General features: G+C 45.7%; 1 protein-coding gene across 1 annotated transcript; it reads left to right on the top strand.

The window, feature by feature from the left end:
- The first annotated feature begins 18 nt into the window (after positions 1-18).
- On the top strand, positions 19-8924 carry ATPAF1 (ATP synthase mitochondrial F1 complex assembly factor 1). The gene is made up of 9 exons (XM_039711593.1): positions 19-282; positions 1291-1399; positions 1942-1992; positions 2680-2742; positions 3380-3430; positions 5209-5256; positions 6143-6238; positions 6812-6919; positions 7816-8924. The coding sequence occupies exons 1-9, from the start codon at positions 50-52 to the stop codon at positions 8008-8010; spliced, it is 954 nt and encodes a 317-aa protein (XP_039567527.1). The 5' UTR covers positions 19-49; the 3' UTR covers positions 8011-8924.
- The last annotated feature ends 4094 nt before the right edge of the window (positions 8925-13018 follow it).

Here is a 13018-nt window from a genome sequence, read left to right as displayed (position 1 = left end):
TGAGCGGAGCGGAGGGCGGAGCGCGGGGCGGGCTGAGCGGAGCGGAGCCATGGCGGGTCCGCTGTGCCAGGGCTGGGGCCTGGGGGCGGCCCTGCGGAGCCGTGCCGCGCTCCGGCCGCTCGGGCTGCTGGCACCGCCGGCACGGGAGGTGCTGGCACGGCCGGCACGGGGGGTGCTGGGGCCGGCAGCGGGATCGGGAGCGGCAGCGGGATCGGGAGAGGCGGCGCTGGAGGAGAACCCCTTCTACGGGAAGTACCGGCACAAGATCCAGGAGCTGCGGAGGTGGGCCCTGAGGGAGGCGGCGGCACCGGGCCGGGTTAGCGGAACGGGCGGGTCTGGGGAGCGCTTTCCTGAAGGAGGGATGTCCTCCTATTTTAGCTTCTCGCCCTCTTGAGAAACTTGATTAGTTTAGGCCAATTGCCTTGAAATTCACGTGTAGTTGGCGCCAGGTCAGTGAGGATCGTCTCCCAGCGTGCTCAGCTTGATAAGAGATAGTTCTGCGAAGATTAAATTAAAATTTTAAGTTAAGAACATGAATCAGTATCATATAAACATTTTAAAAGGCCAAAGGATGTTAATCACCCAGCAATGCTCTCTACCTTTGTAAACCTTTGGAACAGGCAAAGAGTACTCCAGTTTTGGAAACCTTTCGAGCAGGCAAAGAATATTCCAATTTATGGTCTTCTGTCTTATTATAAAGGAGGATTTGAACAGAAAATGAGTAGGCAGAAGTTGAATCTTTTATTAGGTGTAAGTCCATCTGCTGGCAAGGCCACAATGAGAACAGCCCATAGAGGAATCATGGTTTTGAGTTGTTCTGATAACAGTGGATTACCTTACTTAGCATTATAAATCAATGAAGCAGAAGGCTTCACAGACTCACTTACAGAACCATGACATGGCTTGGGTTGGAAAGCACCTTAGAGATCAACCACTTCCAACGCTCCTGCCATGGGCAGGGACAGCTTCCACTAGGACATGTTGCAGAGCCCCATCCAGCCTGGTCTTGTTGGAATGCAGTGCCAAAAACAAATCCAAAGCCTTGGGTCACAGGAGATACTGTGCAACAGCTTTCACAGTTTCTTAACTGTGCATTGATTTTTCCTGTTTATTGTCATAATTAAAAACTTAAGATTATTTAAAAGCAAATTGGAATGGTTTAGTTATATGAATTTATGTCCAGTTGGACAAGGAGCAGGGAGGAGAACTTGGGTGATCCTTGTGGGTCCCTTCCAACTCGAGCTGTTCTATTGCTCTGTTGTTCTGATAACAGTCCCTGTTCCAATTCAGGTCCAATCCAGATGTGTTTGAATCCCGTATGGAAAAAAGAAGTGAAGTGAAAAAGCAGCCTGTGGGACATTCCAAACAAGGAGAGTTTATCAGATGCATGGAGGAAAAGGCAAGGCCAGTTTTCTTTGTAAATCACATACATTGAAGCTCTGATGTTATTTTTGTGGGATCAGTGTAATGCTACAAACTGGATGTATCCCTATCAGTAGGAGGTCTGAAATGTCACTGTGTGATGCCTAAAAGCATTGTTCTCTGCTCCTCTGTATTATTTTTTAGACTGTGAATTCCCTGCTTGAAACCTTGTTTAAGTTTAATTAGTTCCAGATTAGTTTGGCCAGAAGAGTGACACAATCCTGCATTTATCATTTTTTTCAGTGAAAGCAAGAAAACTGTTCAACAATATTGGATCCAAAATGCATAATAGTTTCCTTGTGACTAATCCTTTGCAGCCTTGAAATTCATCATTCACATTAGATTACTAATCTTATTTATTTCACCTAATCAATCACTTATTTTATTAAAAATACACTGCAGTGATCTTCATGTATCTAGAGCTCCCACTCAGGAGTTTTTGTCAGCAGGCAGGTTATGTGTGGCAGGGAAGGCAAATCAATGGTATTAGCTGTAAAACTAAAGAATATTTTTTTGCAGGCAGAAGGCTTGGGCAGCAAGACATCAAAGGGAGGATTCACAAAGGATAAGGTGAGAGAAATGAACCCAGGTGTGAGGAGGGGACAGTGGCAATGCAAGGGTGTGGATTAGTTTGTGTTGCCACAGCCAGTTTCAGTCAAAAGCACTTTGATATAAACCTGGTGTTCCTTATGCTGCATTTGAGTGTAAGATCTAGGTTTACTGTTGGGGTCCCATTCAACCTTAAAACTCCTGGCACTCTGGGTTTTTATTGCCCTGTCCTTTTTCTGTGACACGCTGGAAATTCCTTCCAATCAGGGCATCTGTTCTGAACATTAAATGGAAAGGGTTGAGCTCCTTTTACAGCATGGAAATACATTTGCAGTGATCAGCCAGCCCAGGGACAAGAGAATTCTATTTCACATTATTTTATTTTGGTGAGTCTTCAGTATAAATCTGCCAAAGAGCATGTCTTTGAGATGGCTGAAGGCAAAAGGCTGCAGCTCCTCTTGCAGCTTCAGCAGAGAGCAAAGCATGTGCTGTGTCCTGAAAGAATCTATTCTGCCTCAGTGTGGGAATCCACTTCTCAGTGTGTTGCTGCTGTATTTTATTTGGCAATTAGAGGGACTAAGTAACACTATAAATTGAATAGGGTTCCTCTAGGTTGATTTTGTTCTCTGTAATTGCGTGCATTCATTTGGATTCTTACAAGGTCAGAGAACTGCCATCATGCCAGATTCTGTATGCTTTCTCTTGCAGACACTTGATTCAATTCTTAATGTTGAGATGGTGAAAGAAAAATCAGCAGAGGAGATAACACAGGTGATGGATTTAAATGGAATAAAGTTTGCTTCACATCTGTGCTTAATAGTAATCTGTGTGTAAGGATGGAAATTTTCCTTAGACTGAAGAATAAAATACAGCTGTGGATGTATATTTACAAAAAGCATATTCACATGGGTATCCATAGGAGAAGATAAAGTTTTCTCCATCTAGGTAAGTCCTCCTAGGATGTGCTAAGAGGTGCAGGTGCTCTGGGTATTGCCAGCCTGCTGTGGTGAAGAAAACAGAGAAGCATCATGCAAAGACATGTCTTCTGTTGAAAATGTTTTCATGTTCTTTATTAAAAAAAAAACACCACCACCAAAAGACTCAACCAAAAGTCATTAGTGTGGTTGTTGGGAAAGATGTGAGAAGCACTTCTGATGGTTAATAAGTACTGAGCTACCTCTGAGCCCACTGTTGATTTCTGTTACCTGGTTGGAATCTCTCCTTTGGTACATCTGGAACCTTTGCAGAAGTGTGTTGCATTAGCAGGAAAGTCAGTCAGGCTTGATTGAAAAATTACTCCCCAAAGTGCTTACAAAGGTTAGTTGATGTTTTAAAGCATCTGACATTACTGCTAAATGCTTTAGCTGTATCTCAGACTTTAACTGTATCTCATCTTTGTTTCCTGCAGATTTGGAATCAGTATTTTTCTGCGAAAGACACAGTTTATGCTGTTATTCCTGTAAGTAGTTCTTCTATAGTTCTGCACTTGAAAAGCCAGCATGCAAAGCTTTCCTTTCCAACTGAGATTCTGCTGCTTTTAAAAGCAGTCACTAAAGGAAAGTGAGGTTTCAAGAACAAACATAATTTCTGGGCTGAGTGATTTTATTGTCCCAAACAAAGGCTTTTGTTTTCAGAAATGCATACCCTTTTTTTTCCTCACTCAGAGGAGTCTCAATAAATCAAGGACCTTTTTCTGCACACCTGGCTGGAACTTACAGGCTTATTTTAATACAAGCCTCCAACACTTTTTGCAAGGCCCTAGTGTTTATTAAGTAGCATTTGCATTTTTAGTTATTTTTGTCAGAGTTGCTTGTTTCTTTGCCCTCTTCCCCGCAGCACAGGCAGCTGCCTCAAGGTTAATGTGGCTGTCCAAGAGCACTTGGCTGGTAACTTGCATGTGGCTGACCACTTAGGACTTACTTTCATATATTTACAATTATTGGCAGCACTGTCTTTCTTGAGATTGCAGGGTGTTTCCTGAGATAAGATCATATTTCTTACTCCTGATAACTTTTCCAGATGTTAATTGTTCTCAGTGTGCATTAGGCTGAAGGAGACTTTCTTCACTTTGGGGATTTCTCTTTAGTCTTTTCTTCAGGGTCATTCCGTGATTGTGATCTCTTAAATCTGTCTTTTCACAACTGAGTGTTCCTTGAGTTCTTGAAACCTCATTTAGATCTGGGGTCTGATTTTTAATTGTGTTTGGCCCTTTCTGTTACAGCTGAACTCAGTGGGAGGCAGTGTTCTAGAAGTGTGATGTGCTGAATGCTCTGAAAGTGGAAGTGTGGGATTTGAAGTCAGCCTCATGTTTCAGTTTTCCCAACATGTGGATGTTATGAAAATAGTTTGATTTGCACTTTTACTGTAGCAGAGGGCCAAAGCCAGGGACTCCAGTTAAAATGTAGGTCTTTAGTGGGGCTGGCAGTGTGCTTTGGTGCACTGTTTTAGGAGGAGTGTTGGAAGCTTTTTAAGACTTCAATGCAAACCAGACCCCAGGCACATTAGGAAGCAGTTCATGGTGTCATCGAGGGGAAAAAATCCCCTTTGTCTTTTGCCAGAAGCTTTTTGTTGGCTGAAAGGCCTTGCATAATTCTTCCATGCTCAAAAGTACACATGAAGGAATTTCTTCTTGATGAATGGCATATGTTTTCTTTCCTGAACACCTAAGAGCAGATATTAATATAGTGCTGGGAAGCAAAAAAAAAAAATTAGGCAAAAGATTTGGGGAAACACAGAGGACACATGAATGAAATTGCCAGGTTTCATCAGGGCTGGAATAGGGTTGTGGTTTTAATTTAAACCTAAGCAATAAGTGTGTTATTGAGTGTATAGATGGGCTGCATTTTTATACTAAGAACAGATGACAATGATGTAAATCCACAGTTTGGAGCCAGGGATGTGTTGTCTCGCTCAGCTGTTGACACTGCATGATGCAGTGGAGCAATTACTGAAAGAGGATGTAAGCCTCAGGCTTGGGGCCCCACATCCAAGGCATGAAGCTCTGGATCCAAGGATTTTGCTGCTGCTTCTTAGAGACAGCCTTATTAAAACAGGATGCTGATGACTTTTAGGTAAATAAGAACTAAATGCAGCTTTCCAGGCACTCGTTGCCATCTGTCCCCACAGTGGGACCTCTCCAGATGGAAGCTGTACTGAAGGTTAATGAGGTGATTGTGAACAGCTCTGCATCCACGTTTGTGTTACGAAAATTGAACTTCTCTTTCTCCTTCCCCAAAGGCAGACAAGTTTGATGTGATGTGGAAGAGAGCCCAGACGTGTCCATCGGTACGTACAGCAGCGTGTGCTTGTAGAGCTGCAGTGCTTCTCTAGAGCCTGGTGCCCATTAACTTCTGACCCTCCTGTGTTCATACCCATTGTATCAGCCTGATTAGTAAAATCCAGGTGTTCAAACACTTGTCCTGGTGCTCAGTGCCTATTCATATGTATGAAACAGTTTGATCTAGATAGAAGAGATGGAGGGTTGAGAGAGCAGCAGCACAGGATCTCCCAGGGAATGGAGACTTTACTGGCTTGATGGAATAGTCCTACCTACTTCACTTGCCAAGAGCAAGATCAAATGTATCTGGCTTCCTGAGCTACTTGGAGATTGGGAAGTTATTTATAGCCTCAAGTGCATTTCTGTACACTGCACTGGCACTGAGTCAGGTATCCTGCAAGATTTTCTGCTCCTGTGTTGTCCTTCTCTTGGTGGGGGAAAACGAGCAAGTGTGTAGCCTGTGGAGCTGGATGGGTTGTAAATGTCTAGAGAGGAGATGCCTGCTGCCTGGTCTGGTGCTGCTGATAAAATGACAGGATTAAATACTCTGCTCCTTACTTTGTATTTGACCATTTCTGCTGTTAGTTTTCTAGGTGAGAACAAAAAGGTCAGAGTCTGAATGTTCTCCAATTTCCTTTTTATGTCTCAAAATACTAACAAAAGTATTTGTCAAGATATTTGCTAATGAATTAGTACTGATAGGTTAATTCTGCTTTATTGTGTGCTTCAAAGTCTGATTCTTGCTGTCCTGTCACTTGTGGTGGGGCAAAGAAACTCTTTTTTCTGTTGTGGTTCTCACAATAAAGCATTAATGCTGGAGGCCAGTTGACTCAGGCATCATTTTGTTCTATGTAAGGGAAAATTGGTTTGGTTTTTTTTATCATTTCTCTGCAGTTTCTGTATGCACTGCCAAGAAAAGAAGGCTATGAGTTCTTTGTGGGGCAGTGGTCTGGAACAGAATTACACTTCACTTCCCTGATAAATGTTCAGGTAAGTGTTTGAGATAAAAAGTTCAAAACTGACTTAGGATCTAGAAATAGATATTATCAGCATACTGCAGTATATGGTATTTACTAAGTAGTTTAGCCAACAGGTTGTCTAGCTTAACTTGAAAAGAATTCTTGTGACAATAGCTGTTATTAATTATGGTTTAATTGTACATTAGTTACATGTAAAGTTATGGGTATTAAGTGTCTCTGTAGTGTAGAGGATAATGAGGTAGAAATTCAGTAGACTCAAAACATGAACAAGAGCCAAGCTTTTTAAAACCATTTGTGCAAGCTACTTAAAAGAGCAGTAGATGCTGTAAGATTAAATATCTTCCTAAAAATTGCGGGTTCTTTTAAATGCAAAATAGTCTTTAGTCAAGTTAAAAAACATCTTAATTCTGCAAACCCCCTGTTTTCTGTAAATACCAAGAATAATGAACTTCTAATTAGAGCTGACCCTTAAGCCCTGGGAACTGCCTCTGTGGCAGTTAATGCTCAAAGTTTTGTAATCAAGCACCCAAATGTGCAGTGAAGGTTTTTATGGGATACTGACAGATTTCTTTCTCTCATTCAGACCCAGGGTGAAACTGCTCCAAGCCAGTTGGTCTTGTACCATTATCCTGATCTGCAGAAGGAGAAAGGGATAGTACTAATGACAGCAGAAATGGACTCCAAGTTCTTGGTAAGAGAAGTCTGCTCATTGGCTTCCTTCATTTTATGTTGCAACTCCTCCTACAGTCTTGAATTAAAATTCAATTACAATGAAGCCTTTCAAAGACCCTTTGCCAAAGAATGATCCCACTCTCTTTTTTTAAACTAATGTACTTAAGGCTAGGGAAAGCCACAAGGGAATCCCCAGTCTTTGGTGATTTCAGTTCATGCATGCTTTTTTTTTAAATTTGGGTATTACAGGTGATAGTTGTAAAAGAACAAAGCTGTTTTCCCTTCTAACAGAAGCAAATTTAAATGAAAGCTGTTGCTACCTGCAAACAAGTTAAAGCAGTGTTTGAAGCCTAATCCTGTTTGTCAAAGCAGGAGACTCCAGAGCTGTGTGTTCAGTTTGTGCACACCTGTGCTCTTTCCCTCTGTGTGGGCACACCATTGTTGGCATCACTGTACCAGTGCCTGAACTGGTGGCACTGGGCACTGCAGTGGTGGAACAGAATCATTAGAAAGGCCCTCCTCTAGCTGACCTCCTGACACCCCTTCTGAAACAATGAATGCAGTAACTGGTAATGCTTTTCTTTTTCCCTGTTGGATCTCAGAGCAAACAATCAATTTTGCAAGTAGGTCAGCTGTAAGGAGGGAAAAATGAGGACTTGGTGCCTCTTGGAGTGGGCAGGGATGACAAAAGCCACGCTTGACCTCTGAGGCAGATGCACAGCAGGAGAGTTGCTAAAACACACGGTGCTGGAGTGTTTAAGTAGGTCAGGAGCCACAGGCAGGTGGATTGTTACGGGATTTGCTGAATTGAGGTGACTCGGAGTTGAGCCACGTGGTGAGGAGGAGTGTGGCATTTCTCTTCCATGGGACACTGGCACAGCCCCCCCGATGGTGACAGCTCTGTTCCCCCTCCAGGTGGTCCATGATGCCCAGTGCTTGGCCAGCCAGGTGCAGCTGTTCTACGCCACCGATCGCTCCGAGACCTACGGGCTAGTGGAGACCTTCAACCACAGATCCAGTGAATTCAAATACATGTCTGTCATAGCAGAGCTTGAGCAAAGTGGGCTTGGAAGAGAACTGAGACCAGGGCAGGCTTCTGACAAGTCATAGAGCCTGGCCTGTGGTGAAAGGAGCCAGCAGAAGCAGGGGGTCCTAGGAGGGGTGGTCCAGAGTCTTCTGTTTTACAGCTTGGATTTGGCCACAGAAGGAGTCTGCAGACATCCTGGGAGAGTGACAGTCAAGCCTGTCTGGCACTGATGCAAGATGAGGACTTGGGCCATTTGAACAACAGTAACTAATTGCTAAAAAATGGAGCCCAGTACTTCAGTGTAACTTCATCAGAAAGAGCCATTTCCCCAGTCTTGTAACTTCCTGCTGCCTGCTGGATTGTGGAAATCTGAAATAAAGTGACAAAAGGGGAGCTATGTAACGGGCTGTACTGACATCAGGAAGGAGATGACAACCAATGTTTCTTCTCAGTAAAAGCATTTTAAATGCCCTCCACCATTATAATTGCATGGTTCAGTGCTTTTTAATCTGTGTGGAATTCATACAGGCTTTTCCATCAAGAAGAAAGAATAGGAGCAATGGCCTAAGACAGACACCTCTTTGTTTCTTTGTGAAGTTTCTTACACAGATGTATATTGTGGTCTGAGCTTTTCTCAGAATTAAAAAAAACAGAGTCACTGGATTTGTTCTGGGAATTTTCTGCTTCTTAATTGATTTATTAATTGTATCCTGTTGTGATGTTTCTGTATTTGAGATGTTGTTTTTGAGCAGTATGAACATGGTTTTATGTTTTTAGTATATTTTTAACAGTGTAGAGGAATCATTGCCTGTTTTATAGAATTATTTTTTTCTCAGGCTGGCATCTAGTCAGCCAACTCACAAATGGCATTTGAAGGAACAAAAAATAACTCTTGTTCCCACTTCAGGAAAGGCACTATCCGTAATAAAAGAAAGATGGACTGGCATAGTGACAGAGAGAGTCACCAGCCAGCTTCTTGTTTGTCAAGTGAAAAAAATGTCTTGGTGTGAACATGCAGAGCTGCTTTAACACAGCAGTGTTGGTAAGAGCCTGGCTTTACAGGCTGCAGCAGGTTGGGGGTTTTAAACCTGCCCCCAGCAAAAGAATCCCAAAACTGATGCTTTGAGTTCTTTGTGAAGCTCAGAGGCAGCACATCCACGGCCAAGGACACTGCAGCAGTGTGATGTGCAGCCTGTGGGGGTTACCAGCACTGCCACCACTGCACAGGGGGACACAGGACAGCCAGGAGCTTCCAGGAGCCCCTCTGAAATACTTCCCATGTCTCCATCAGACCCCCAGCACAACTCATCCTTAGCACTAATTAGCTCTGGGCCACGTTGCACCTTGTCAGCCTGCTGGAGCTGGCAGGCATTTTGGGGGGAAAGAAGGACCTGCAGTTTGTCTCTCTGTTGGAGGGTGTGGCTGGTATAAATTGTCTTCATTACCCACAACCTGATATGGAGCTGTGATGAGTAATGAAGGTTTCTTGCAGCATCTTTTTGCTGTGTAGTTGTAGGATCCCATTGCTGTAATGTCACTGTATTTTCTCTGCCTGTTCTTTGCCCTACAAATGAGTAATGAAGGTTTCTTGCAGCATCTTTTTGCTGTGTAGTTGTAGGATCCCATTGCTGTAATGCCCACTGTCACTCTGCTTTCTCTGCCCTACATGGCCTTTGAAAGTCCCTTCCAACCCAGCCCATTCTCTGATTTTATGACATGAACACTTCAGCTGGGCACTAAAGCTACACAGTGCAGTTTTATGTTGAGGTCTATTGTGTCACCAGCTCTTAGATGTTGGGTGAGAACTCCTGTCCATTCAGGAAATTGCAGATATTTCTAGAAGAGAAAGATGTTCTCTTGGGGCCTTGCTGAAAGGAGATGGTCCTGCTCCCTGGTCATGGCTTTTGGTTTCTGTTCACTGTGTACAGATTAGTCTGCAGAGCAGGGGAAAAATGTATCAGAGGAGGCATGGATAGGGCTGTGATAATCTGAACAGCAAATCACCTTTATTAAAAGGCATTTCTACTTCTGGTTTATGGTGTTCCCGCTCCATTTATCATTTTTCCTTAGCTGACAGAAGGGCTGTTTTGATTAATAATTCACTTCCAGCTTTGAAAAAGTCGAAGTTGCTGCGTTCATTTTAAATGTAGCTATAATGTAACATCCCTGAGAGTGAAATCTAAGGCTCCCAAATCTACATCTCAACCTCTTCTGAGCATAAAAGATCAAATTCTCAGGTATAAGGCTGTAGTGATCTACCTGTAATTTTGAGTGGTGTTTTTTTCCTAAACCCATCGTGTGATTTTTTTACTAAGAACTTTTCTGGGGTCAGGTATAAGGCTGTAGTGATCTACCTGTAATTTTGAGGTGTTTTTTTCCTAAACCCATAATGTGATTTTTTTTCTAAGAACTCTTCTTGGACTTTAAAAAAGGCAGAAATGGCCAGTGATGAGGCTAAAACTGGGAAGAAGACCCATAATAAAAAGCTCCAGCAGAATCTGATCCTCTGCCCCACTGAATGAGTGCTGCAAGGGGGAGTAACCCAGCTGAAGAACTGGCCCTACAAACCACCCTCGCTGCAGAAACCAGGGTGATTTGTGGCTGCGTGGCTTCTCCAGTGCCTGGGACACATTTGTGCAAGGACTGTGCTGCCATGGCACGGGCTGACCACGGGCATGGATGGGCACTACCAGCTGCAGAGTGGGCACAGACCCCCGGGGCTGTCTGGCTTGGTGCAAATCAGCAGCTGCACCAGCTTTAAGCCACTAAAAACTCACACAGAGTTTGTGAGGTGTGATGCCCATAGGAGCTGTGCTGAGCCTTAGGGCTGGTGAAAAATAATGCTGTTAGGCTTGGCATGGGGAGAGGTGACAGAGGGAGAAGGTGGCTGTGGGATTCGTGTGCCATCCAGCCACTAGAGGGAAGGTTTGTCTCCTGATTCTGAGCTCTGGGCACTCGCACAGCTTGCCTGAGCCTGTCTGCTCGGCTCTGTGAACTTTGTGAGTTGTGTGCTGAGAGCCATTCAGATGCTCAGGCTGCTCCTGTGTGATCCATAACGAGCTGGGCTGTGCTGAGTTTAGCCTCATGTCCCACATCCCACCTGAGCTGCCTCGGGAGGGCAAACATCCTGCAGTAGTTTCCCAGCATGTTTTGCTGATTGCCAGTCTTTTTTGGGCCAGCACCTTCCCAAACTGAATGTGTCTGGTTTTAATAGCCATCAAAGGGGCAGGTTCAGGGAGGAGAAGTCCAAGACTCCCAGTGGCTCCCCGTGAACTTCAGCCTCTGCAGCATCCTGCAGGAAGGTGCTGTAGGAGCCCCCTCAGTGCTGGTTGTGGTCTGCCTCCCGCTGGAGGAGAGCCCAGGACCAGGGATGTGGCAGGAATTCCTGCTGGGAGTGGAGGAGCAAGTTTTGCAGGCAGAGGCTCTTTGTTACCAGCATCCCAAACCTCTGGCTTGCCCATCCAGCCCTGTCACCCTGGGGAGATAAACCCAGAGCCCGTGCTGCTCCCAGGGGAGGAGGTGGCAGTCCAGGCAATCAAGGAAGTGCAGATTGATGGATGACATCTTACCCTCCCTTAAAATGATGACTCCAGTGCTTTTTCATCTGTACCTGGCTTTTTCCCCCTGTGCCTTAGAAAATGGCAAGACTCCAGTGCCCTCTGAAGAAGCCTTCCACGGCTGAAGAAGCTCTCACTCCCTGTCTCTGAGTTTGTGCAGGACGTGGTGGAGCAGGGCAGAGCAGGGGAACTGACTGTTCCCAACACTGCATAGCTGTTTTCTGGACACGTCCTGTTCCCCTCTGGGAATACCCAGAGCAAACCCACTGCTCCCTTTTGCTTTGTCTTCTGGTCTGCACAGGCATTCCCAGCCTTCCAGCCCTGTCTGGGAGCACGCTGAAGTGGCAGTGCCCGTGAGGTGCCATGGAGGGCACTGTGTGAGAGCCCAGCGCAGTGCTGGGGGCTGGCAGGGGGCTCCCCCTGCCCCCGGGGCAGCCGTGTCCTGACAAGCCTTGCCAAGCTCCTTCGCTGCCCTGGGCCTCTTCCCGTGCCTGCCCCTAGCTCCCATGGAGCCGCCCAGTGCTCCGGGCTCGCTTCCGTCCCTGCTTCCTTCCCCCGATAAATCCAGCCGTGCACCTGCCCTCGGGAGCGAGGCCAGCATTCCCCTCTTCCTTCCTCCAGGGCAGACAAATGCCCTCTTCACAATAACGCATCCCTCCTTCCCCAAAGCTGTCCCTCGGAGCTTTTCCTCTCTCCCAAGTGACTCCTGCTTCCCTTCCCCACAGCTGGGATACCGGGTGGCTCTGGGACCATGGGCTCTCTGCTTTTTGAGGTTTCCAAAACCTCACGTGAGGGGGAAGTCCCTGAGCAGGAGGTGCTGCTCACCCCTGTGGACTTGTGGGGCTGCAGCTGATGTAATTCCAGCCCTCCTGCTGTTCTCCTGGCCCCTCTCTTTTGGCTCCAGACTGCTGAGGGTGGGAGGACCCCATCTCCCCTCCAAGTATTTTGGCTCCATCTTGCCTGGATGTAAATCCTGGCTATGAGTTGCTTTTGGGATCTTTGCTATTTGGCCAAGCCCCCTCACTTTTGGATTTCTGCCCATTTTCTGCAGAGATTTCAGCTGAAAGTTTCCTCTTGGCTTGGCATTTGCTGTTGGGAATTGCATCTGCTTCACAGACCTCCACTTCCCGCTCACAAGGTCTAGGACATTTTGTTGTTTCCTGCATCCCAGGTCCCCAGGATGGAGGACAGCAGCATTGCTCAGCCCTTGCTGGGACTTGGGGTGGCTGTAATGAGCATCCAGCACTGGGGATGAGGAAAGACTTTGCCTGAACCTGCTGGAGTCAGGAATGTGGCTGGTTTGCCAGTGACCAGGAAGAGTCTGCTGGATTATTTGAGCTTGATCCTGATTTTAGGGGTGTTAATTGGATCTACCTGCAATGACTGTGAGAGATTCACTCATGAGCAGGGCAAGGCTGATGTGGAAAAGGCTCAGCCTGCAGATGCAGGGAGGATGCAAGCACAGAGCTGAGCTCTGAGGTGATGGTTGTGGTGGTGGGAAGCAGCTGGACAGATGAATTTCACACCTTGTGCT

This window comes from Passer montanus, unplaced genomic scaffold (assembly GCF_014805655.1).
Source record: "Passer montanus isolate IOZ18808 unplaced genomic scaffold, ASM1480565v1 scaffold25, whole genome shotgun sequence".
In the NCBI taxonomy this organism is placed as follows: domain Eukaryota; kingdom Metazoa; phylum Chordata; class Aves; order Passeriformes; family Passeridae; genus Passer; species Passer montanus.
Note: the sequence above shows the minus strand (reverse complement) of the source record. Positions and strands in the feature narration are given on the sequence as shown.